The sequence below is a fragment of the Astyanax mexicanus genome, chromosome 11 (genome assembly GCF_023375975.1).
Source record: "Astyanax mexicanus isolate ESR-SI-001 chromosome 11, AstMex3_surface, whole genome shotgun sequence".
In the NCBI taxonomy this organism is placed as follows: Eukaryota; Metazoa; Chordata; class Actinopteri; order Characiformes; family Acestrorhamphidae; genus Astyanax; species Astyanax mexicanus.
The window spans coordinates 32,665,616-32,692,384 of NC_064418.1; the positions used below are offsets into that span (position 1 = coordinate 32,665,616).

Sequence of the window (26,769 nt, forward strand, 5' to 3'; positions counted from 1 at the left end):
CTTAATTGGATATTATTTGTATTTATAAGAGTCAACCAGAAACTGCCTCTCACCCTGCCAGAGTCCTGGATCATCTTGACATTTTCAGCTCCAAACTTCTCAGAGTAGAGCTTGAGGAGTCTCTGGGAGATCTCAGACAGAGGGGTGAATTTTGGCTCTTTGTAGATGTATTCTTTACCATCCTCATCTTCAAAGAATCCCTAAGAACAACACAATCCAAATAATGTCACAATGACTATTTTATATGGTTTAGTTTATTTCATTTTTATAATTTCAATGAAATATATAAATATAACATGGAACACCAGCACACAGCACACAGACAGACTACAGTACATATCCACAAGCTGTATGCTCTACATCAGGTTAATGATGTGGACGAACTTGGATGTTTTGAATTATGCCTAGACAACACCAAAACAGACACAACTACTGCAAGCAAAGCAGAGCAGAGCTTCTGAAACTCCACTATAACCATCTATAATCTAAATCTGAAGCTCTAAAGTTTGTGCCATTCTCCTCGTATCAACTATATTACCTTAGCAATCCCAGTCACACAGTCAGTGAATTGGTATTGCTATAAAGTCAAGTCGGAAAAATGAAAGAGTACAACATAAGTGATGCTACAGAAGGACAAAGATATATCCCTGTTATCCTAAAATCCTAAAGGAAGACCATAATTAGTATATTTTGGGAATAACTGGTTTATGCTTGACCATATGCAGTCAGCCTGTCCTTTATTAGAAGCTAACACAACCAGATTTGTTGTGTGTGCATTTTTAACTGGGTCAACATGTACAGTAAAGTACAAAGTAAGTTTTTTTTTTTCTTATTTCTATTCCCCCCCCCCCCCCCCCTTTTCTCCTCAATTTACACGGACAGTTACCCAACCCACTCCCCCTATCACTAGTGATGCTTCTTCCAACACATGTAGAGTCAGCCACCGCCTCTTTTCGAACTGCTGCTGATATAGCATTGTCGAGTAGCATCACAGTGTGCTTGGAGGAAAGCGCAGCGACTCGGTTCTGATACATCAGCTCACAGATGCTTTGGGCTGCGGAGAGAGCAGCACGAGAGAGGTGAGAGTGCCATCTACTCACCTAGAGAGAGCAAGGCCAATTGTGCTCTCTCAGGGCTTTGGTAGCTGATGGCAAGCTACATAAACAGGATTCGAACCGGAAATCTACTTATCATAGTGGCAGCGCTTAGCCCGCTGGACCATTTGGAGCCCCAAAACACTTTTTTTCTGCCCAAAGTTTGTACAATTTTAAACAAAAAATGATCTGTTCTTACAATTTGTCAGAGGTACCATTTATTATAGGCCAGACTCTGACTATAGGACCACTGTTGCCAATGAGCCATTCTCAACACAGCAGTGACACTGCCATATAGCATATGCGTGTAGCAGGTAGGTATATGTGAATTTAGCACTGTGCTGTGTTGATTTTAGGGAGGTTAACTACCTTAACAGATATCTTAAATGAACTAAATGAAGCTTTATAGACTTGAAAAGATGGGAATTCACAAAGGGCTGGAGCATAACAGTTTCAATCGTTCAATAAATCTTTAGTTTTCTACTGTACATTAATGTGGAGCTCATTAAGTGTTAATTTTATTTTAATAAGTGCCCATTTTATTAGTGAACACTAGGTGTTTAAATGCACACACTGGCAGTCTAACACATGGTCCTTATGTCCAATGCTAAGTTTCTGCTAGAGGGTTAAAATCCGGAGTAATAAAGCTTCATCAAATACATTTGGGATGGTTTGGGGTTGCCGTTGTAACACACAACTAATAACCCAACACCTGTACCTGACTTTACCAGTCTTCTTGTGTCTATATGCAATTTAAGTCTCATAGCAAGGCTCCAACACGTCTTAAGACTTCCCCCAGATTAGTAGATGATGAGCCTGTGACAATGGGTGAGCAGACACAATCTACAAACATTTAAATATACAGTGTATAAATATAGCTGTAGACATGGTAAAGACACCAAACTCTGAGACCAATATTTTAGCTCTCAACTGAACCGCACACACAGCTGAAGTGGTGGATGAATGCTCTGATACACGTGAGTACACATAAGAAGCAGCTGGGACAGTGTTGTAAGCTAACCATGCAGGGATGTTAGAGCAGTGAGTTACATTAGAGGCAGTTTACAGTGAGAAGCTGTGAGTGAAATGTGGGAGGTAAAGAACACATCATAGTGCTGTAAGTGTTCTTACAATGAGAGTTCTGTAGGTGTTAAGAATCTTACCATGCTGATTGTATATAAACAGTAGTATTAAATATAAACTGTAAACACTTCATTTGATTTAGTGTATGAACAATATTTTTTCTCTCAAAGCAAGAAAACCACAAATTAGAAAATAGTAGAACACTGCAAACTCAAACCAGCCAACCTGTAGCAAAACTTACCGCTGCCTTTAACAAAGGACACAAGCAGAGAGAAATTACAGCATTAATGAACAAAGGATCAGTCAATATGGTGTGCTCATGCTCTGTGATGTCAGAAACAGTAAATTATGAATAAATAATAGCATACTTATTGCTTATGTTCAAGACGATACATTGAGATTAGATGCTGAAAGCTAACATGCAAACTCCTTTTTCTTTTTGTTTAATTTCTAAAATGTAATATTCCCATTTTTAAGCATAATCTATGAGCTTTATGTTTTAACTTCGGTAATGATTCACTCTCCTCTTTAGACATGACCTTACCTGCCCAAAGAAAGCCACTCTGAAGTAGGTTCCCAGCAGCCGCTTGCCTGTGTGCATCACCTCCGCAACCTTACTGTATGCACGATGTAGCGTCTCATAAAGGTGAGCCAATTTCTGACAAAAATGAAAAGGCAAATACTGTTAAATCTACACTTAATAACTGCTATTTTTAATCAATGACATATTTACTTCGTCATGACTGTACCTCAAAGTCTCTGCGTTTCTCATAGATGGGTATGATGAGTTTGTAGATGTCAGAGATGAGTTCATATCGCTCTGCTTTCCACAGTCCATCAGCACACTCTTCTACCAGTTCCATCAGAACGTCCTAAAACACACAAGCACACAACAGGCTCATAAAAAAAATAATGACATAAAAATAAACCAATTATTATTCTTTTATTTTTGTATTTATCTATAAATATGCTTCTCCCTTCGACCAGGCAGACAACAGTGAGCCAAACTGAGCTGCTGTGTAAACTTCAACCCCCAAATCGGATCGGCTAAATTTGTGTATTTTGGCCAATTTGTAAAATCAGTCAATATATTTACAAAGCCGATCAATCTTTCCATCTCTAGTCAATCACTTGTTTCAATATCGGAAAGAAAAATGTGTTATCTGAAACAATGCTTTAGCCTACACTATCACAGAATGCTTAACCCTGGAACCCAAGTCTATATGTGTTTAAACCAACAAGCCAGGATTCTACACTTCACAGGGAAGTAGAATATTTGTTTCAGAGTGTGAACATGATGTTATTTAGATGGCAATGTTTGGCAAAGTGCATTCAGGCAAATTAATTATTACCAGTTTAATATCAGAGGAAAACATAGTATCTGGTTGATAACAGTCTCAGCAGATAGAGTGCGGCATTGGTTTTGGTAATGGACTTGAAATAGGGCTGTATGGGCACACCTTTTTATGTAGCAACTAATACATATTATATTATATATCTGCAATATAATTAAAGTATAAATACAGCATGAAAAACATCACATGTTTTATATTTTAAAAAAGTTTAATATATCAGCAATGCAGAAATGTGAAATCTTTAAATCTATATCTCACAGTAACAAAGAAACAAATTATAAAACATAGATTACAAGGAAACAACTTTGTGAAAGACTGCATATAACAACAGTTGTATTATATTTATTATTATGGGATTTAATCTTAATTGAATCTTTACATACAATAATCACTAAAATTGCTTTAACAGCTTAAATGTGTATTTGTAGTACAAATATAGACAATAAACATTATATAACTTCTATTATATATCTAGGATTATTTATCATATTTATACTGTAATCATATTGAAGTCAACAGTATTTAATTTGTTTGCTATTTAATTCTCGATTTATACAAAAGCAAACAGTGGCCTATACGTGGCTGATCTCCCAGAATTAGCCATTCTTAGATTACTGTTTTATCAGCCTGTAAACTGCAAGCACTTATTCAGTATCAATACTTTTCAGAGATAAGGCTGAGAGATAAGCCAGCACGTTTACAGTAGTATTGCCTTAATCTCTCAGGTGTTTTATACTGCACTCATATCAGTCTGACTAATGTGCACGGGCTTATGAACGAGCTGTTGAGCACTGTTTCTAATGTGAGAGTAATAGTCTCACTGTAATGACTGAAGGGATAATAACTAAATTGACAATGAGAGTTATAGCTGCCACTCTAGCTTTCAGAGTGACTAACTGCTCAGTGCAACTGAGAGATTCTGACCTCGTTAAAGTGCACGTCCTGCATGCCCACGTCCTCCATCATTGACGCCTCCTCCTCAATGTTTAGAGTCACCACTCTGAACGCTGAGCAGCCTTGCTTAAACATGCCTATAGTGAATAAAAAAACAAAAACAAAGTGTTGAACACATTTATTTCCTAGATTAAGATAGATTTGTAGCTGCTAGAAATACACAAATACTTTTTATTGTAGTAACAGTCTTACTAAGTGATCACACAAAAATCTTAGGTACCTTCACCTCAAATTCTACTTAAGTATTGTATATTCTCTACCTCAGTAACAGCCATTTTGATATATGTTGTAAGGCGACTAAATCCCTATTCGGACGGGATTAGTTTCTAAGGGGTCCACGACCACGTACATGTTTTTCTCAGACGTCAGTTTTTTTTACTGAACTCTGTGGTCCTCCGGTAATTTTATTCCCGTCCAGACGCACATCTCTGAGTTTCGTCTCCTCGCGTTTAATAAAATAGCTATTTGTCCACTGCCACACACCATAATTACACTTTGGGCGTGCGTTTCTATGGAGATCCATGTAATGGATTCATGGAAATGGAGGAGCTACTGAACGTGATGTCATGTGACCGAGAAAGCCAAAAAACTCACTGGTCCTCCTGTTTTTTCAATTAGAATCTGAATGCAAGAGTTTTATCACTGAGTGGAAGTGTGAAATATTTTTCACAGATGTCCCCCTAAGAAAATAATCTGGATAGGGCTTATGTATACCTATGGCATAGCATTTTGCACACTTTAAGTAGGTACTACATTTTTAGCTGAATGCATTCAGTGCCAAAAAAACTAACATATTCTGACTGCATTTGAGGCATTTTTTAACTGAACTAATAGAAAACTCATAATACCAAAAAAAATACTAAAAGTATCTCTGGCAGCATCCAGTGGTTAACAATGGTAGTACCGTATGTATTGAACTCACCTTTTCTCCGCAGGTACTCGGCTACCAGCGCTGCTACATGCACATAGCACATGGCAGCCTGAGGAAAGACAGAGAAAACACGTACAGACAAATTGTTATGCTTGTGTGTGTTTGGACAGGATTATGTGCATTATAATTTATGTGAGTCTGTGTGTGTATGTTTTGTGTGTTTTCATACCTCAGACAGGTCCCCATTTTTAACATGAATGCGGGCCATGCTGTCCAGCCAGGTCTTGCGTAATTCAGGTGTGCTGGCATAAGATTTGGCCAGGCTGTACTGTAGATCCACCAGCATTTCTGGGTCTCGCTCATGTTCCTTCATCTGTGCCGTGGCCATCAGAACTGTACGGATACGCTTGGTCAGGTCCTTCACATCGGATGGGAATGCTGTGTTCTGCAAAAATGTTATGGGCACCCGATTATTTTCATACATGTGTGATTTCCATGATAAGATTCAAAATGAATGTATGCATACTGTATAAAAAAAGAAATATACAGCTCTGGAAAAAATTAAGAGACTATGTCAGTTTCTGAATCAGTTTCTCTGATTTTGCTATTTATTGGTATATGTTTAAGTAAAATGAATATTGTTGTTTTATTCTATAAACTACGGACAACATTTCTCCCAAATTCCAAATAAAAAGTATTGTTATTTAGAGCATTTATTTGCATCTGAAATAACAAAAAAGATGCAGTTTTCAGACCTCAAATAATGTAAAGAAAACATTCATATATTTATAAAGTTTCAGAAATTAATATTCTGGTTTTTAATCACATTTTTCATGCATCTTGGCATGTTCTCCTCCACCAGTCTTACACACTGCTTTTGGATCACTTCATGCCACTCCTGGTGCAAAAATACAAACCGTTCAGCTTGGTGGTTTGATGGCTTGTGATTATCCATCTTCCTCTTGATTATTTTCCAGAGGTTTTCAATTTGGTAAGATCAAAGAAACTCAAAATTCTAAGTGGTCTCTTATTTTTTTTCCAGAGCTGTATATCATGGCTATCATGCAAAAACATTGTGTCCCCAAAAGGGAAACATTACTGAAGAGAACAACTTGATGTAAAAATTGTTTCAGGTCATTTTGGATAATTTCTATTATCCACTGATCAACGTAACAAACAACTACCAGACTCAAACAAGGCAAAAAAGAAACTGTAGATTACTAACTTTAATGGTCTTGTCACTGTTGGCACAGTTATTGATGATGGAAAGTGACTGCTGAAACCGTGTCCCACCAATCCCAATGACGTCAGCAATCAACTTACTGACTGCAATCACAACCTGAGGAGAGATGAAAAAATAAAATATATTTTCCACACAGCATTACAGATCACTTTTCCAACTCAAAAATCTTTTGTGTCATTCATTAAGAACTGTCAGATTAAAATGATGTCAAAAATTTGCAAATATATATGGCAGTGACAATATACTAATTATTATAAAGTATATTCATTTGTATGTTTTATAGTCAACATTTAACAAGGTCTTTAATGTCTGTTAGCAGGCTGTTCAGTAGGAGTGCTATGTGTGACCTGTAGGTGGGTGCGGACGAAGGACTTCCGGCCAGTGTAGTCAAAGTTGCTCTTCATCAGGAAGTAGAGCAGGTGGGCTGCATCACTTCGGATGGAGCTGAGTTTGGAGTTACAACACTTCAAGATCTCGTAACAGAAGGAAGCACACATGTCTGCACGGCCCTCGAAAAACGTGCACGGGAACTAACAGCAAAAAAAGACAAAGCTTTGGGTTAATAATTGTTTATATTTTCCAACTAAAGAAAATTGATTATTATGGATTAGTGGCCATTAAATGACCATGTGAGTTTTATCACAAAAATGAGTGATCACACCTGAGGGAATGTTTACCTTGTAGATGAAGGTGCGCAGGAAAGTGAAGACCTGCTTGAGGGCGGTCTCTGACTGGTTGATTTGCAGGAAGCACAGGTGGACCGCAAACACTTTCTTCATTAGTGGGTTATGGCCATAATCCAAGCTCAGCTGGGTCTGAAAGAGTGTGAGAGAGAGAGATTAAGAATTGGGCAAATACAGAGATGAGATATGAAGAAACTATACTGAGAATATTTTTGCGGTAATACCTTAAATCCCATGATGAAGACGCTTAGTGTGTCCAGCACAGTCAAACACACCTCAGTAGCGATGTTCGCCTCCAGTAGTGACTGGTTCAGCACATCTGCATCTGAATGGCTGTATGCTTAAAAATACAAAAGACTGAGCTGTAAGAAAGCTCTTAATTCATTCCAAATGTAAGTCTGTTATATCTGTTTCATCTCAGGTACATCATGAACATGTTTGCATGGAATTAGTGCACACGTATTTTGGTAGCACTACTGTAGGAGCACAATTCATATAGCTGTATGCAACAACTGCAGCCTTTTGCAATAAGCCTTTATAACTGTTTGATGTACGGTACTGTGCAAAAGTTTTAGGCACCTAAGCAAATTAAACAGATAAAAATAAACAGAAATACAATAAAAAGTAACAAAGTTGTAGAACAAAGTTTAGATCCACATTTCTCCTGAATGCCCTCCTGGATGCGTCTTCAGTTCCATCAGCAGCTCACCTGATTTAACAGTAAGTTTTGATTTACCAAAATGGTGTTGATATGTTGAGAACAAGAAATAACACTACTAAACTTGGATGAGGAGAGATTAGGAGATGTTTTAAGGAAAACAGTGATGTTAAAGCACTGCTTTTTGTAACTTTGCTGTTTGTATTTAAAAAACACTTACTGCACAGCTTTTTCTTTACTTAAAATTCGGGTGCCTACTACATTTGCACAATACTGTAGGTTTATATCAGTTTTCAAAACAAAACCTTATGTAAGCATCATGTTGTTTTATGAATGGTGCCATACACTATAGTGTTACCCAATTTTTTTAAACATAGCAGAAAATAATACAATGCAAAGGTATAAAGAGACGATATGAGTAAAAAGATGATATGAGTAGATGGATGTAGAAGGTGTGTAGAACAGGTTCATTACAAGTCAGCAGCCTTCACTGTAAGCATTGCTCCTTTGTGTTGCTCCTCCTTAACATACTATACGCAATTAACGCAGGTCATTTTCCGGGTGGGAGAGTTGATGACAAATCTAATGTGGGTACTTTTTGCTACAGAGGCAGCCCTTGCCTAAATCATGAACAACAATTCCTGTAGTAGTAGTAGTAGTAGTAATGGAAGCTTAGGCTATTTTTCTGGCAGCAGCAGTTATGTGAGGTACAGTCTTTGGGGGGTAAGGGAGTTTTCAGATGTGCTTTAAAACCAGTGAGCAATAAAAACTTTAACGGCATTCCAACATTGGTTTGAGTGAAAATCCCTTATATAAACAATTCCTGTAATGAGAATTAAGATAACATCTGACACAGGAAATCTCAGGCTCTATGCTGTGTGAGAAAGAGGAACTCTAGGAAATGCCCGCCATTTTCCGCAATTCATGTGTGAAAATAGCTTCTAGACATGAAAGCCTGTATAATGTGCATTATGTCTTTATATAGCTTTATGATCTATACTGTAGAATCACATTTAGTTCCTCAAAAGAACTTTTAATTGAGTGATTTCGAACCATTAACACATTTTTTAGAAAAGTGTCTGCCATGTTTTTTTCAAAGAGTAGTTTAGAAATCACAGTCATGCCGATGATGTTATTATGAAGAGCGCAATCAAAAGGAGGGTTATAGAGTTGATATCGGCTTGGCCGTCAAACTGAGCAGTTCTTACCATGATCTACAGAAATTCCAAGTATACTGGCAATCTTTCTGACACTGAAAACAGAGAGACTGGCTTTATTATGTGGGCTATGGGAGATTTCTGCCTCACCAAGCACCTATAAAGCTTTGCTTTATTTCAAAACCTGATCTAACAGGCAGGGGGAGTGGGCTGCCAGGTTGTCTCAAAGAAAAGGGATCCCAGTGACACAGGTGATTCTCATGATAGTGTTGATGATGATGATGATGGGATGAAGTGGGTGAAGAACTGGATGTTTGTATGAAAGAATGAGGTGAGTGTTATTGAACTCACTGTGGTTGAAAGTGTAAGAGTTATCCAGGCTGCTGAGCTGCTGTAAGCGAGCGTGCATCATTCCGGCTCTACTGCGGGACACAGGCAGAGTCTGAGACTTGCGCTCGTGTGTTACAGGCCCCGCCTCCTGGTTCCTACAGAGGAAACGGGCAGATCAGTACAGCCAGCATTAGTTCAGCTCCCACAGACAGAAGGACACAGAGAGAGAGGAGTAAACTACAGAGTTATAGGCAGAAAAAAGAACTGATTGTTTTTTATTAAAACACTCCATTCTCTTTATTTCTCTTCCATTGTCTTGTTGAAAATGACTATAACTAACTCTTACTATACAATATTGCCTCATTTACCAGGCAGCATATTATTAATTATTATCTTAATAACCGTCATAACATTCTTTGAGATGTGTTTTTGGAGGCATTAGACATTTTAGATTTATTAGGTCATTATGTCTTTTTTTAACTGTTATAAATACTGCTGAATAATCTTAATATTTCTGATTATTTTGTTTACATATGAATTACCAATATATGTGTAGATATAGAAATTATAATAACCCAGAAAAAAATTGGTGTTATACACCAAACTTGCCAACGTTTCAGTTTATTTTATATTGTTTTCTAATATAATGAACTTTAATATTTATATTTGTTAGAACTAAAATCTATGTATATCTATGACATACACGTATAATTTTGGAGAATATATTATATTATATATTTTTTAAGATAGACAATTTCAAAAACATAATTCAATAAAAAAGAAAAATAAATAAATTGTCAAATTCGTCTCATTACGCCCCTCTAAAATGACCGATTGCTACAATTCCTATGCCAACAGTATAATACAGTATACCTGATGTGGTCTTAACACAGTGATCTTAACACTGATCAGCAGCAGATGTCACTATGGAATAACTGCAAAGCTCCAGAGAAGATGCCCAAGCATGCAAACATCTACAAGCAAGCCTCAAAACCACAGAGCAAACAGCATCAGCACAGGCTACATCATGCACATCATGAGCGAGATACAGAAAGACACACACACACAGCAGTTCTGCTCATGTGGGTGATGTCAGACAGCATGATGAAGTTAGGAAAGCACATGCAGATGCAGAGCAGTTAGATAGGTATGTCCAGTCTTACCCCAGCAGAAGCGGGAGCCGTGTGTATATGCGTATGTGTGTGAGAGTGTGCGTGTGTATAAACTCGCAGCATGTTCATAAATCAAGAGACACAATTCAAATGGTTAGAGACAACCATCACCCCAGTTCCAGAAAAGCTCACCCACCAAGACATACAGATCATGAGGCAATTATTTAACTATTACTTTTTTTTATTTATCTACAGGTATCTGTGCTGACTGCTTGTTGTAAACACTGGAGCTGGGTATTTATTTGTACTTGTGGGAGGAAAACATTTCAGAACATATTAACCATATATTTTACTATCTCATACCCTAAGAGAAATATTATGAAGTTGAGAAAATAGGACACCTCATTATAAAAACCTTTATATTTCACATGTTTCAACATATGGAAATGTAATCTTTGTTGTAACAATACTGAGAGATAGACCAAATATTTATTATTTAGCATATATTATATTTAATAATTGGACTTGATATAACACAGTGGATCAACACCAGCAGATGACGTGTTTCTCCAAACCATCACTGATTGTGGAAACTTCACACTAGACCTCAAGCAGCTTGGATTGTGTTTCTCTCCACTCTTCCTCCAGACTCTGCTCCCTTGATTTCCAAATAAAATTTACTGATGATCAGTGATGGTTTGGAGAGTCATGTCATTTGCTGGTGTTGGTCCACTCTGTTATATATAAGTCCAAAGTCAATCCAGTGTTTTCTTGGAAAATCTTACAGCACTTTGTGCTTCCGTCTGCTGACAACTTTTATGGAGATACGGATTTCATTTTTCAGCAGGACTTGGCACACTGCCCACACTGCCAAAAGTATCAATTGATCTTATATAACATTTACATTTTCTGAGATACTGATTTTTGTTTTTTAATTGGCTAATCATCAATAACTTTTCAATGGCATTACATTTTTGAGATGCACTAGTATTTTTATTACCTCTATCTCTTAATATTGTTTAAACAAATATCAAATGTCCCCATGTTTCCACATGATTATATGTTAAATGTGTCATTTAAAAAAAAAGTGTCATTGTTTTATTTACTATGGTTACACAACACATTTATTTGAAAAACAACGGAGGTGAACAAATACATTACCTGGCAATGTATCTTTTCCCCATATACCTGAACTGGTGAAGACACAATCTGCAAAAAGAGCAAAATGAGATTTATACATCTGATCTGAAACACTTAAATCACGCAAACATTTTGTTTACTTTTCATATGATGATGCAGCACATACTCTAACAAAGTGAAGAAGTCCATCAGATCTCCAGATGAAGCTTTATTCCAGTAGGTGAAGAGTGCATCTGATGGGAAGATCAGGAAAGAGTCATTACGCTGTCATTTATATTCATATTGATTCAGCTCTTAGGAATATTACTTGATGAAGAAGGCTCAGCTTCCTTAGTGTTGTGCTATGAGTGAGTGAGTGAATGTGTGAGTGAGTGAGTTTACCTTCGGACATGCTTTTGAGAACGTGTAAGAAACACATCAACAGGCTCTTCACTTCAGACTGCTCCAGTTTATCACAGCGCAGGAGGGATCCGCCTAGAGCTGCAGCCACATTACACTGCATTTCACATATCAAGAGTTAGAGAGAGAAAAAGAAGAGATGCTTTATTTGTTTCTCATCACTGCCACAAAAAAGCATGCTTACACACTTTATATGAGTCAAGAAAATAAGCATAATAAAAACAAGATAACGATGTCCAGTTTTTTTCTAAAAGCTGAAGTGCTATACTAGATCACACTGTTTACACACTCAAACAGGCCTGATTTGCATTAAGCATCCTCATATCAGAAACACTCTTATCAACAAACAAATATATTATATTTACTTACTGTACTATAGCCCTACTGATATACCACATAGGTGGTAATACTAGCCTAAGGCTAGTCAGTTGTTCACTAGTCATTGAACTTAGTGTGATCAGCAGTTATCATTTCTGGTTCAGAAAATAAATAATTAAATCTACTATTTTGACTTTATCATTTTAATACGATACAAAAAAAGTTAACAACATAGAAATGTGTTGGTTCATCTGAGTACAGTATACTGACAATATCTGATCATTCACAGCTAACAGATCAGATCAGCCAGCCCTTCACTATTAATAACACATTTTCCTCTTCCAATTTTACTGAGGACACCTTATACAAAGCAGAGCTGCAGGATCCCGAGGGCTGAAATAAGAGAGACTTGCAGTGGTGAATGTCTACAGCTCTGAAAGCATTCTAGAGCAGTGAGCAGCAATAGCAGTCAGTGCTAATGTGTCTACCATAACACAGGATTGGCAGAGAAACACACCAGCTTCCTTTGCCAGCAGCACATAAGAGCTTAAAAAACAAAAAGCTCAAAGACTGTCAGTGTGGAAAGTTTAAGGCTTTGACTTCACCTCTTCAAATATCTGAAATATTCAACAGTCTTTTTTTTCAGGTACTTTGTGATCGTATTTTTCTTAGTATAAATTTCACACCTTTAATTTCCCCCTGATTCTAATATAAATTCTATCAGTCAGGTTGTAAGGAGCAGTAAAGCCACTAAATCTGCGTTATAGTTTAGTTCTATAGTTTACTTCTCCAGCACAGAGACTCGAGACTGGAGCAGTATTAGCAATAGCTGCTAACCAGCTAAACGCTAGTTAGCTCTTTTGACATTTAGAGGTAAGTATTATCGGCCTGTAGCCTGCTGCTAATCCCGACTAACACTGTTGGTGAAGCAACAGCATTACCCGCTAACCGTGCTAAGCGCTTGTTAGCTCTTTTGCCGTTCAGAGGTGAGAATATCAGACTGTAGCCTTCCCGTTTACCGTGTTTAAACAAGCTACGTGGGACGAACCGCTAGCTAATATCACCCTGGCTTACCAGAACACTCAGCTCTGTCTGGCTAACTTTAGTGGAAATCTGCAAATCTAAGCTTACTATAGATAAACGGAAGCTCTTTACTCACCCAAATAAACAGTTTTCGGGAGCGAAATCTGTCTAGATTAACATCCAGCGCTCACTTGACTTTAAAAATAATGTGCCTTGTGTATGAAAATAGACGTTTTTTGGATAGTGTGCCTTATAATCCGATGCGCCTTATAGTGTGAAAAATATGGTAAATGTTTTCTTTTCCTTTGCTCTAAAATTAACTTTAGTACTACTATGCTATCTTATTTGTAGACGATGGCAGTTTATATATATTTTGTTGCTAATAAACTATTAAAAAGTTAGGTTTAGTTAGATTAGACAGAAGGTTAGACAGAACCCTAACAATGCCAAAATATATATTGGATATTGGTACTGGCAGACACTTAAACACACCAGAGATTGTAAAAAAAAGATGGACGCCGTGTCGCCATTCCCATTCATTCAATGAAAATGAAGCCAAAATCTTCCGCCAGTAGAGGCCAGCGCAGTAGAGGCCAGCGGAGGGAGAAAGACTGTGGAAAGCAACCTACTCATTTGAATAACCCCGCCCCTGAGGGCTGCCTCGCGGTCACAGGTTGCAGAGCGGGGTGGAGCGGAGCGGACGGTCTGTTATTGGTCCCGCCCATAAGCAGCCCTTTTACAATAACCCCACCTTTTTTGAATAGAGCTGAATAACGTTTTAAAAAATGAATTCTGTAGGGATATAAAAAATTTACAATATAAGCAGAGGTTACACTAGCTGTTACATTTCAATAAAGGAGGTAGAATTACAGTATATTAGAAAAAAAATGTGATTGAAAGTTGTCTGTTTTGCTATTGAAACCTATGGGAATGGGTGGGGTTACACGGCTTTCTGAAACCGAACAGCAGGGGGCGCCCGACCTGTGGTGGCTTCACTTTTGAGAGACGATGCTCTGTCCAGCTATATACAGTCTATGGCACACACAATTAAGTATCAGAAGTAGACCCTGATTTAACTGCTTCTAATACCACAATGACCAATTTAAAATCAAATAGTCCCATTTTGTTTTTCAATTAAATTAAATTAAATCAGTAAATTCAATTGTGTAAAGTCAATCAAGCTGTGTTTCTTTTTTTAAGATATAGTTGATTGATTTTATATTTTTCATAATACTTTAACAAATCAGTTTTGTGTAAGGAAAGCATATCTACTTATTTTTCCATTAACACTGTGCTGCTTCTTTGGAAATAGAAATAGAAAAAAAAGATAAGAATAAAGAGAGATGACAGTAAATTAAAAATGACTGCATGCTGGAACTTCAAAAAGAACACAGAAATTTTCTCATGCAGTTCCAGCTCATCACACACTCCTGGCAAAGGAGACAAAGCACAAAGCAAAGCATCTGAAAAACCACACACACACACTCTGTCACTCTGGGCTGGGGCTCTCTGGGTTAAACAGCAGTGTGAGTTGGGGGTCAGGTGGTGTAGTACTTGTGCAGTGCTGCTGGGAGCAGTTAGATGGCTGAAAGAGGGGGCAGAGAGCAGGGAGAAGTCCATGGTCTGGCGCTTGGCCCGCGTGGACAGCGCTGTGTCCTCACACTCTGAGGAATGCAGCATGCTGGCGGAGTGACGGCGCACAAATGGCTTCTGCTGACAGCCAGGAGAGCAGGAGGCAACCACACGACCATGGGTTAGCACACATCACTCTCTCAAGCTCCCTCTCTCTCTTACGCACACATTCACACTCAATGTACAAATTAAAAACATATTCCCTTTCTCTCTCCTCCCTCCTAGAATCCTACTGATCTTCATTCTCAAAAAATACAACAGGCATCTCACTTCTCACAGCAAAACAATATGGTAACAGTCCAGCATTAATGTAAAAAATGGACAATCAAGCAAGTGATAAAAATGATATAAATTAATGATGATCACATACACTACAAGACAGCATGTAATCAGAGATGGAATATATGGCTGAACATTACCTTGTCTAGGGCATGGTGCTTGTCATTGTTGCGCTCTGATAGGCTGTTTCCTGAGTCGGTGCTGATGAGAGAGCCACGGGAGTCAGAGTGTCGGACGGAGCTTACATTCGGAGTGGAGGACATGTGTGGAGTGGCTGGATAAGACAAACGTTTCAGTTATGCAGAGATTCACTGAATTTTCACGTTAATATACCTTACTACTTGTGTGATATATGTTACATGTATGGTATACTCTATACAATATTATCAGACACTTATCAGCTACTTATAAAGTTGATTTGATTAAGTAAGGAGAATTTACCTATAATCTATAAGCTCTTCATGTATAACTTCTTAACATACAGGTAACCCAGCAACGATGCAGCACTTACAAGCCAAACAGACCAGCTACAAAGAGCGCAGCTACAAACAGAGCACCAATGGAACTATTTAACTAAAGGGGTTTTAATAACCAAACAGATCGGATTTTCTCATCTCCTTTAACTCCAAATCTTTCAATAAACAGCGATAATGGAACTGTGGTATAATCACAATAATACACTTCACATATACAATCCACATATTGCCACTGCTGTGCTGATCTACGACCGCTGCACAGCAGTGCCAATATTACACGTTATAGCACTCCCTCTCATGTATTATTGCTTAATTGACTAATTTTTCAAATGGTCCCATCATGTTTCTAAATGAAATCCTAATTAATTGTGTGCAATCATTCAGGCTGTGTTTCTTATTTTAAGATATCGTTGATTGATTTTTTTTTTTTGAGTACTACTTTAACTATCCATTTTGTGTAAGGAAAGCATATCCTTCTACAATCGTAACTGAGGAGAAATGACCTATAATCGTATTTGCAACATGTTTTAGACTGCTTAAATTTCATATTTACAGATTTTCCTTTCATCCTATACTCTGTAAGTAATTTAAACAGCTCTCATTTCCAAAGTGTTTTTCTTTATTTCTGTAATATAGCTAGTATAGCTGGTGCTATCTTATCTACTAGCAAAAAACTGCTTGTGCATAAGCGCGCTGCATGTGCAAATTATCTGTCCCAAACTGTTTTAAGTTGTTTAGGAAACTCAAATAGACTTTATCAAATGGTGTCTAACACTATGGCATTCTCTTATAAATATAATATTTATGTTCTATATATCTACAGAAGTAGGCAATTGTATACTGTAGGGTAAAATAGTACAGATATTATAGTATAGTATTATTCAGTACAGAAATCACCTGACTGTCTGAAAGTCAACATGTAGCTACAGGGAACTATTACTGAGTCCTAATGTCTTGTAATCTATAGGTCTAGTGTCTGCACAGTGCCAACAGTTGCAATCTCTCACCTGTTCCAGAGATGACTCCAAACACATCCTTGTGGAGGCTGCTCTCTATATGTCCCCCTGATTTAGGAGGTGTCATTAAAGAGCTGTTGAGGATCGGTTCATCTCGTCCATTCTGCAATACAGAATAAGGTCATGAATAAAAACACAGCAGAAAGGATGGGAATCTGCATTTACAGCCTGTGGCCTCTAGATGTCAGACTTACGCTGTTGGAGACGTTGTTGGTGAAGGGGGAGGAGTCTTTAATGTTGAGCCTGTGGACATTCTCCTGAAGTAGCCCAAAGAGAGGCAGGTATAGAGTGGCCATCCTCGCCTGCTGACTCTGAAACACACAGAATCATTACTGAAACAGAAAACAATCAACACAACATGCGTAGCTTACAATCACATACAGCTCTGGAAAATATTAAGAGATTACTTCAGTTTGCTATTTATAGGTATATGTTTGAGTAAAAAGAACACTGTTTTATCCTATAAACTACGGACAACATTTCTCCCAAATTCCAAATATAAATATTGTCATTTAGAGCATTTATTTGGAGAAAATTAGAAATGGCTGAAATAACAAAAAAGATTCAGAGCTTTTTTTAAGAGTTTTAAGAGATCAGAAATCAATATTTGGTGGAATAACCCTGCTTTTTAATCACAGTTTTCATGCATCTTGGCATGTTTACACACTGCTTTTGAATAACGTTATGCCACTCCTGTTGCAAAAAGTTAAGCAGTTCAGCTTGGTTTAATGGCTTGTGATCATCCATCTTCATCTTGATTATATTCCAGAGGTTTTCAATTTGGGAAAATCAAAGAAACTTATTTTTGTGAAAGTGGTCCCTTTTTTTCCAGAGCTGTATATACACAAATATTATTTACACACATAAGTACAAATCACACAAATACAGATTACAATAGATAAACCATAAGCTATCTAAGGGTTACCTTAGATGTGTAGCGATCATCAAAGGTATGTTTGATCATCAGGTTCTTCAGCACCTGGATGGCAATTTGACGGATGTCTCTGAACTCCTGCAGAGCTCCACTCGCCTCCCTTAACAACAAGCCCACCAGAAAGTGATTCCTACAGAAGTCGTCTGTTAGAGAGTAGTCCAACTGGAGATCTGAGTGTGAAAGGAAGTGTTAAAGAAAGTGTGAGAGATGGAGAGAGGACAAGAGAGAAAATTGTAAAAAGAGAACAATAAATAAAATTTTACTGAATGTAATAACTGATTCTGCAAAATGTCAACCAGTAATCTATCCCTTGATTATGACAGACTTTGATAATGACAGGGTTTTTATTTACTGTATTACAATTTGGCAATTAACTATTGTGTTTATCCAAAGTGTCTTACAATTAAATTATGTTACACAAGAGGGTCAACATTGTGTTAAGGGTCTTGCCCTTGTTAGGAGACTCTTATTGGTGTGGTGTCGTTGTCCAAACAGGAAATTAAAGAAGTGCTTAACTTGACCTCCTTACAAACATAAACATATCTAGTATAATAAATAAAATAATAAATTTGTGATTTTAGAATATTTAACAAACACAAATATTTATATTACAAATATTATTGATATTATTTCACCATGACACAGTTAAGAATTTTTTCCTAAAAACTATTATAAAAATATCAACAGACCAAACAAGTGAACTGATATACTAACTATTATTCTAATAAATAATATTCATTATTGTACCACACACATTTAGTTCCAACACTAAATATGATATGATGAAAGTGGAAATGCTATGTAAAAATATTGTGTCTCTTATGATCAGAAAATGAAAGTGAAGTGATTCACTTCATTCAATATCGAATTTATTAGTATAGTATTGGTCAGCGAGTGATTGGTTATTGATCAGTCAGGCAGGCGGAAACGCCTTACCTACCTACATCAGACTGAGACTCCATACTGGAGCAGTGAACTGCTGATCAGCAAAACACACAGAACAAGAGAGCACAACACACGAAGCACAAACTAAGATAATCATGATCCACAACACATTCAACTTCAGCTTAATACTAATCATTCTACATATAACAAATAAATATGCTACAATATAAACATAAGTAAAACGTATGAGTTAAGTTGGTGTTTATTCCTTACAAGTGTGGTTCTAAAAGAATCTTCAATGTTTTTGTAATGGAGCTGATTTTAGGTGTTAGTGCTCGTCCTAACCTTGGAATCTCTGTATCCGCCCTTTCCCAAAAGGCATAGGCAGATTGAGTGGAATGTAGTGCTCGTGGTTACACACCACCTTCAGAAACTCAAACTTAAACTCATACAGCGTCTGTAAAGAGAATAAAGGAACAGAAACATATAATTATGTGCATAGAATATAGCGCTTTGTTTCTTGATAGTTTGTAATCTTTATACACTAAACAAATCTAGACTTTAACGATGCAATATTACAGATAATTATAGTCTTTATTCCTCTGTTAAAGACAGGTTTTAAAAGATTCTTCAATCTTTTGTGTTATGAAATGAAAGACTTTCGCACAAAACAAAGCACCTTTGCATCTCCAGGCATGAAGCAGTTGATGTAGTTGTTGATTTGCTTGAAGACAAAACCTCGATCCATGAAAGTAAAACAACGCTGAGGAAACAATTGTAAGAATTTATTTACTCATATACTCTCTAGCTCTTATGACATAAAACGAACATAAAACATTAAAGCATCTACATTGTCTAAAGTGAGATGTTAAGACTGGCTTGCGTGTGAGGAGGTGGTTCTGCTGACCTTTATGAAGACAGCCAGGCTGTGGTTGGCGTTGCGCGCTGCATCCAGATTGTCTTTGTATTTCTGCGTGATGTGAGGCATCATCATGTTCACCAGGGTCTCCACTGTGTGGTGGAAGGAGGCTGAGAAACGCTGGTTTCTGGACAGCTTTACAGAAAAAGAAAATACAGAAGTTTAAAAGTCAAAGTGATGCCCTAACAAGTGAAGACAAACACATGCCTCCTCCGATACATGTGAAGCCAGCCAGCGCCTCTTTTCCAACTACTGCTGATGCAGCATTGCCGAGTAGCATCATAGCGCGCTCAAAGGTAAGCGCAGCAACTCGGTTCCGATACATTAGCTCACAGACACCTTGTGCTGATCGACATCACCCTTCGGAGTGATGTGGGGAGATAGCGCCATCTACCCACCCAGAGAGAGCAAGACCAATTTGTGCTCTCTCAGGGCTCCGGTAGCTGATGGGAAGCTACATAAATAGGATTCGAACCGGCGATCTCCTGATCATAGAAGCAGGGCTTAGCCCGCTAGACTATTCAGAGCCCATAATAGACAATATAATGAGTCTCAGTCAAAAAGACTTTGCTTCTGAGAGGGCATTAAAACTTATTCAGTAAACAATTAGGATCAAAACACCAAAGACTGATATCTATTTTACCCTGTTTGATCCATCATGGTGTGGTTACTGAAATGTGCTATTCAAAATCTCATCTGTAGTTTATTGAAACACTAATCTATCCACATTTAACACTTTTATAACTTTGCCATATTGTTATTTCTTTACATCAGACAAGCTGAAAAAAAAATTAAATGGGGAAAAAAAAAAAAAAAAAAAAAAACACAGCTGAACAAGGCACACAAAATAAAATAAAATACCACAAAGCTGAAAAGGCTAAATAAAATTTCTGATCTGAAAATCTGTCAAAAATGAATGTATTTAATTATATAATCTACAATGTAATGATTTAATTATAAGTGTATGGGTTATTGACTTAAAAAACACTCACAAATAATGATGCAATCAGACTTACCCTGACTTTTCCGCTCTCTATCAGGTACTGGGCCATGGACTTCACTAAAGCCTCGAAGAAATACCAGGAGTACTGAAAACAGAAACAGAGAATACATACATCATACACCCCAGCATCATCACACACCAGTGCTGAGGAAATAAATCAGGGGCAGCTCACCTTCAGCAGTTTGTTACTGGTGAGGAAGTCTGTGGAGGGCTTGAGGATGGTGGTCATGGCCTTGGCCAGCTCCTCATGCACTGTTTTACCAGTAGCTGTGTTTGCATCTGTCTTAAACACGTACTGTAGATAGACACAGAAACAATACAGTCATGAGTCTTCAGCTGAAAGGAATCTGTGACCTGATGTGGAGGATTATTTCTGACTTTTCTGCTGTAATACAGCCAGGAACTAATTTGACATGTTAGTGCTGATGTTTTTACTAACCTTGACATATGAGCGGAGGTAGTGTTCCAAGCCTTCCTCATGGCACTGAGCTACAATATGGACCATCACTCTGAAAAAAACGGACATTTCCAACAATTACAAGTTTCAGCTCCAGATTTTCCCTTAAAATGCCCTTTCTATTGTTTAACTAATATGTAGTCCTTAACATTTAGTACACTCCTCTTGTCTATAGGTTTACAATGATCCAAAAACATGTACAATTATGTGTCTCATTTGTCCATTAATTTATTATTGCTTTGGAAGTAAAAGGACTGACCTGGTGACATTGACAGCAACGTCATCTTGTGCTGCACTGGTCAGCACACGGAACAGCTGGTTCAGGACTGTAGGGAGGAAGTTTATCATCACATGAGCCTCCATCGCATGCAGACTCTGTAGGAGGAATATAAAGAATCCTTTAGTCTCATAATCAAGGTCGATCAACATCTCTTGAGTTTTGATAGAGAGGGAGCTGCCAAAATGGTTCTTAATGGGAGAGACATTCTATTTAAAAAGCTGTGAAGGTATTTAGTATTTCTCAATCCATAGTGTCGTGTGTACCCAAACTACATTAAAGACGGAATTACAACCTACAGTGGACAGCACAACAGGTAGCAATACGCATAGCCGGCAGCTTCTGGCTAGGATTGAAAGTTTGAACTTACATGCGATATGTTGATTTGTTTGCATTTATTCTCACTTAATTTAGTGTTTTCAGAAGTAAATATGTATTTATTGCCAAGATAAAATATTAAGTCGTACAACACATGTGGACTGTGTTTGTTATGTACTTAATTATACTTTAAATGGCTTTAAATATCACTTCCACTCATGCTATTTTAAAGCTGATGTCCATAAGTTTTGTAATTTAGGACCTCTCTGGTGAAAATGGGTAATTGCACCGAACATGCGAAAGAATCATTGTAAACTGGGCAGGTGTGATGCGGTTTCTTTTCAGAGCGGATGAATCTGAGTTCCCCTTCTGAAGTCTCCATTGCTCCACCAGCCGCTGGCATTCAGTAAAACTGAGCCTTATCCTCTTTTAGAGGTTTTAAACGTGACTATGTACAACCTGTGAGTATGTTAAGACGTGTAACGTGGCCAGAGGAACTCCCGTGAAAAGCGACCAGACACCCTAGTTTTTAGAATTAATATATTAGGCTTAGCAGGGATGGTCGTTCCAGCACACTGGTACCATTAAACACAATATTTTGTACATAATCCACTTAGAAATGCTTCTGCTTTCAGTTTAGAAACAAAGTAATACAGACTGCCACTTTAACTACAAGAACGTACCGCGCAGACTGTGAGAAAGGTCACTATGCTGTTACAGTGGGCTGGGCTGTGTACACACTCACTCCAGAGACACTGCTCTATGTATGGAGCCCCCTACTAAGTGTCCTGAGTGTGTTAGGAAAGTGGTATTAGACTGCACAAACAGGCCTGGCTCTCCAAACATCCTCAGGAAACTCACACACAGGCACCCAAATAAATGGACCGATGGCAAGATGGTGAGCGAGAGAGCTGGCTTTACATTGGCACTATCACTGTTATTTGCACTTAACTCGTACCTTCAGGTATTTGATCAGCTCTCCTCCGGTGGACTGGGGTGGATACACACTGCTCTCACAGTGGTGGAAGAAGTTGTGCAAGTGTTGATCCTGAAAGTGAAAAGGGAAAGAAGATTAAAATACCGTATTTTTTGCATTTGAGGCACACCGGAATTTAAGGCGCACCATCAATAAACGTCTATTTCTGGTCTTTTTTCATACATAAGGTCCACCGTATTATAAGGCATATTTTGCGACACTAGTAAGGAACAGGGGTGTTGTCATGTTTTTCTTCTAATTCAGCAGGTATTGCCGCTGGGTTGGGGGGGGGGGGGGGGGTGTGTGTAACTAAGTTAAGTAAAGCTACACTGAGTAAACAGAACTGTAATTCTAAAAAGAAAAAAAATACAACAACAACAACAACCAAAAAAAGCTCTTCGGGAGAGAAATGGACTTTCGTTTATTTACAATAGGCTGAAATTTTCAGATTTGCAATTAGATTAGAGTTAACCCTGAGAGTTCCAGTAAGCCAGGGCGATATTAGCTAGTGGTTTATCCCATGTAGCTTGTTTTAACACGGTCAACACACAGACTACAGTTTGATATACTCACCTCTGAATAGCGAAAGAGCTAGCATCTAACGGCTAATGCTAATGCTGCTCCAGGAATGCTAGCTGGGGTTAGCAGCAGGCTACAGGCTGATAATACTCGCCTCTGAACGGCTCAGAAGGAGCTTAGCATGGTTAGTGGCTAATGATAATACTGCTCCAGCCTAGGTGATGGAGAACTAAACTGAAACTCCTGTATAGTCCTCTGTGGCTTTACTACTCCTTAATACCGGACTGGAAAAATACATACATAAGGTGCACTTATGATTAAGCGCACCTTGTAGTGCGAAAAATGCAATAAAATGAAAAACTATTCTTTAACACCAAAGACATTAATAAATATGAAAAAGGACTTTGTCTACAGGTTCCATGTTGGCCCCACATATGAGAACCATGTAAAATTAAGGTGAAATATAATGATAGGGCTCATTTGGAAAGCCCTCTTAAATCCCAATAGTTTGGCTTTCTAAATCACATCACATATTACAAAAACCCACTCAGTCCCATGCCCACCAGAAACCCCCATGAAACCCATGACACCTACCTAGCCATTCCTGATACCATATGAGCGTGTTAAATTAGTTTTTCTCTTAACCTTAATATATATGTATTCTGTATCCAGATAAATCTCTTGTATCTTGACTGGATGATTATAAAAAAAATCTAAACAGTAATTAAATGTGATTTAATGTTAAGTGTAAACAGGAACAAAGATCGATCTACAGTGAACCAATATGGATACAAGAAGAGTAAGAGAATTATTGAAACCTGTGTGTAGACAGTGGAGACCAGGTGAGTGGAGACTTTAAACAGCGACTTTCCTCCATCCACCCACTTCACTTCAGGACCAGCGTGCTGCTAAACACACACAAAAAAAAAAACAAAAAAAACAACTCAAATCACACTTCAGCTCAATCCTTCAGCTGTGTGTACATTACTACTTTTGACAGAAGGAGATGAGTGTGAGATTTAGCAGTATGAGCTCACCTTGCTGTTGCTCTCCAGGCAGCTGAGGTAGCCTGCAGGCAGATTTGCAGCTACAGGAATCTGCTGCTCATTCATGATCACTCTACCATCCTTTAGTAATGGCAGCCATGCATAGCCCACTATATAGACACACACATATGTACATGTTTGGGGGGATGGAGGGGGAAAGAGACCAAAAAAGATGGAAACATTAAAAACATTTCCACTGCAAAAAAAAATAAAAATCATTGGCAAAAACTAGACATAATATGTGAATGTAAATTAGGACATATATGCTTATATTAAGCAAAAAATCTGCCAAGGAAAAAGCTATTTTTTCTTATTAAGATTAAAAAAAATCAATGGCAAAGTGTGTGAAATAAAAATGTGTGAAATAAGACATAAATCAAGCAAAAATCACATTTTTTTTTCTTTAAATTTAGACACAAGATTTGGACAAGAATAACTTGATTTTTGACTTTTTATCCTTAGTGTGAGCCAAAATTACTTAGAATAAGGTGAACATTTTAAGTAAGACTGATTAAGATCATTAAATTTCTAAAAAACCTTACAGTGCTTAGTATTAACATTACCATACACTGCAATGTTCACTGTGGGTAATAATGTCTTTTTTATATAATTTGCATACAGAACTACTATTCAATGACTGTAAGCATGCCAGTCAATATATAATACACAAACATTTCATATTTAAATAGTAATGAACATACACTATTTCAATTTATACATGTTAAGGTTTAATCAAGGTTCCCTTCAATAGAATGTAAAAGGGAGATTGATGTTCTTTTAATTTATTGTGACTTTTTAATAATTTTAATTAGATTTTACATCAGCAAGTAGAATTATACACAGCTTAGGTTTAGTATGAATCAGTGTGGCAATAGTAATGCATTTCTAAATAGCATAGAAAAGAAAAGAAATAAGTAATTAATAGCTACTATTTCATATACACTATTCTCCAGTCTGACTGGCCCTACCTGTACATTTGAATCCACCATTTTCATTAATTTTGTATCAGTTCAACCACTAGACATCGTGACACACATACAAACCCAAATTTAATGTTCTGATGCTAGAAAACATAGGAATTATTGCAATTCAGAGAAACTGAACGTGTCTCCACTTTACCTGATTTAACGTAATAAAAATAACCTGACCTAGAAACACACATGAGAGAGGATAATTAACATAAAAGCTCTTCATCCATGGATTCTGTTTCTTCTCAGGATAGCCTGCACCTGCTGATACTAATCCTAAACCTGTTTGGAACAAGAGTGGGTACTAGCCAACCTGTGCTGCTTGTGCATTATCCGTCTGGTGCACTCTGAGTAAGTGAATATGTGAAAGTGTTTGGCATACCCTGTGTCTCCACCTGCTCCCGTTTCTTGGTGCTAGCTTTGCTGTTGCTGTCACAGCTGACATGGTAGAACGTGAACAGGAGGTGATGCTTCTCATTCAGCTGAGTTGGCAGCTCGATCTTAAACTAATAGAGAGTGGGGAAAAGAAATGTATATACCAAACGCGTCTTGGCTGATTAGGTGCATTTAAGAAAAGTGGAAAATTGTTGAAATTTGAGAAGTGTGGATGTCTTACCTCATCATAAAACTCAGGGGTTTGCTGATGATGCAACACCGCAGCAATGATATTCTTGGTGAAGAGAGGTCCGCCTGGACGACCATATATACACTAAAGGAGAGATAATGAGCAATTATTTTCAAGTATAAATTGTTATATGCTGCTTAAAGAAGCATATAACAAAGCATTTTATTATTAAAAACTGTGCTTTAGATGATTAGAAAATGATCCAAAAAGCTGTATAATATTACGAATTAAATAATAAAAATATTCTGAATATCTTAAACTGGGTTTTTCTCCCTTAATACCTTATATATTGAATAAAATATTTTAGTCATTTATCAGATTTCTTTTGCATAATTTGAAACTGACAGCAGTCATTTGCATTGTGACATAATTGGCATGAAAATGTACCAATAGAAATGCTCCAAACAGACATGCTATTTTTTTACCATGACTTTCAGCTCTAGAAAAAAACGAGACCACAAAAAAATAATGAGTTTCTTTGATTTTACCAAATTGAAAACATCTGGAATATAATCATGAGGAAGATGGGTGCTTGAATTTTTGCACCAGGAGTGGCATGAAGTTTTCCAAAAGCAGTGTGTAAGACTGGTGGAGGAGAACATGCCAAGATGCATGAAAACTGTGATTAAAAACCAGGGTTATTCCACCAAATATTGATTTCTGAACTCCTAAAATTTTATGAATATGAACTTTCATTGCATTGTTTGAAGTCTGAAAGCTCTGCATCTTTTTTCTTTTTGTTATTTTAGCCATTTCTCATTTTCTGCAAATAAATGCTCTAAATGACAATATTTGTATTTGGGATTTGGGAGAAATGTTGTCCAGACTTTATAGAATAAAACAACAATGTTTATTTTACTCAAACCTATACCTATAAATAGCAAAATCAGATAAACTAATTCAGAAACTGAAGTGGTCTCTAAATTTTATCCAGTGCTGTATACTGGCAGTCTATGTACAGTATGTATGTACTGTACATAAAGTCAGACAGACAGTGCACAGTAATAATCAGACTCTTA

At 37.4% G+C, this 26,769-nt stretch overlaps 1 protein-coding gene across 10 annotated transcripts in view; it reads right to left on the reverse strand.

Annotated features, from left to right (window-relative positions):
* Window positions 1-26,769, reverse strand: part of zmp:0000001200 (dedicator of cytokinesis protein 9) — a 122,964-nt gene that overhangs the window by 5,139 nt on the left and 91,056 nt on the right. For 5 of the 10 annotated variants that reach the window (XM_049484896.1, XM_049484898.1, XM_049484892.1 and 2 more), the window contains exons 19-49: window positions 25,742-25,834; window positions 25,508-25,631; window positions 24,149-24,267; window positions 23,930-24,019; window positions 22,575-22,664; window positions 21,281-21,396; window positions 21,004-21,073; window positions 20,737-20,859; window positions 20,578-20,649; window positions 19,550-19,696; window positions 19,322-19,405; window positions 18,988-19,099; window positions 18,698-18,733; window positions 17,749-17,927; window positions 17,018-17,134; window positions 16,815-16,926; window positions 15,472-15,605; window positions 12,062-12,176; window positions 11,847-11,913; window positions 11,702-11,749; window positions 9,450-9,583; window positions 7,508-7,623; window positions 7,278-7,415; window positions 6,948-7,130; window positions 6,583-6,696; window positions 5,587-5,802; window positions 5,409-5,466; window positions 4,457-4,563; window positions 2,927-3,049; window positions 2,722-2,835; window positions 54-200 (exon numbers count right to left, since the gene is read on the reverse strand). In XM_049484896.1, the coding sequence (XP_049340853.1) occupies window positions 54-200; window positions 2,722-2,835; window positions 2,927-3,049; window positions 4,457-4,563; window positions 5,409-5,466; window positions 5,587-5,802; window positions 6,583-6,696; window positions 6,948-7,130; window positions 7,278-7,415; window positions 7,508-7,623; window positions 9,450-9,583; window positions 11,702-11,749; window positions 11,847-11,913; window positions 12,062-12,176; window positions 15,472-15,605; window positions 16,815-16,926; window positions 17,018-17,134; window positions 17,749-17,927; window positions 18,698-18,733; window positions 18,988-19,099; window positions 19,322-19,405; window positions 19,550-19,696; window positions 20,578-20,649; window positions 20,737-20,859; window positions 21,004-21,073; window positions 21,281-21,396; window positions 22,575-22,664; window positions 23,930-24,019; window positions 24,149-24,267; window positions 25,508-25,631; window positions 25,742-25,834 (3,498 nt within the window). The remainder of the gene's footprint in view (window positions 1-53; window positions 201-2,721; window positions 2,836-2,926; window positions 3,050-4,456; window positions 4,564-5,408; window positions 5,467-5,586; window positions 5,803-6,582; window positions 6,697-6,947; window positions 7,131-7,277; window positions 7,416-7,507; window positions 7,624-9,449; window positions 9,584-11,701; window positions 11,750-11,846; window positions 11,914-12,061; window positions 12,177-15,471; window positions 15,606-16,814; window positions 16,927-17,017; window positions 17,135-17,748; window positions 17,928-18,697; window positions 18,734-18,987; window positions 19,100-19,321; window positions 19,406-19,549; window positions 19,697-20,577; window positions 20,650-20,736; window positions 20,860-21,003; window positions 21,074-21,280; window positions 21,397-22,574; window positions 22,665-23,929; window positions 24,020-24,148; window positions 24,268-25,507; window positions 25,632-25,741; window positions 25,835-26,769) is intronic. The other 5 variants (XM_049484899.1, XM_049484894.1, XM_022680313.2 and 2 more) reach the window with 3 other exon arrangements.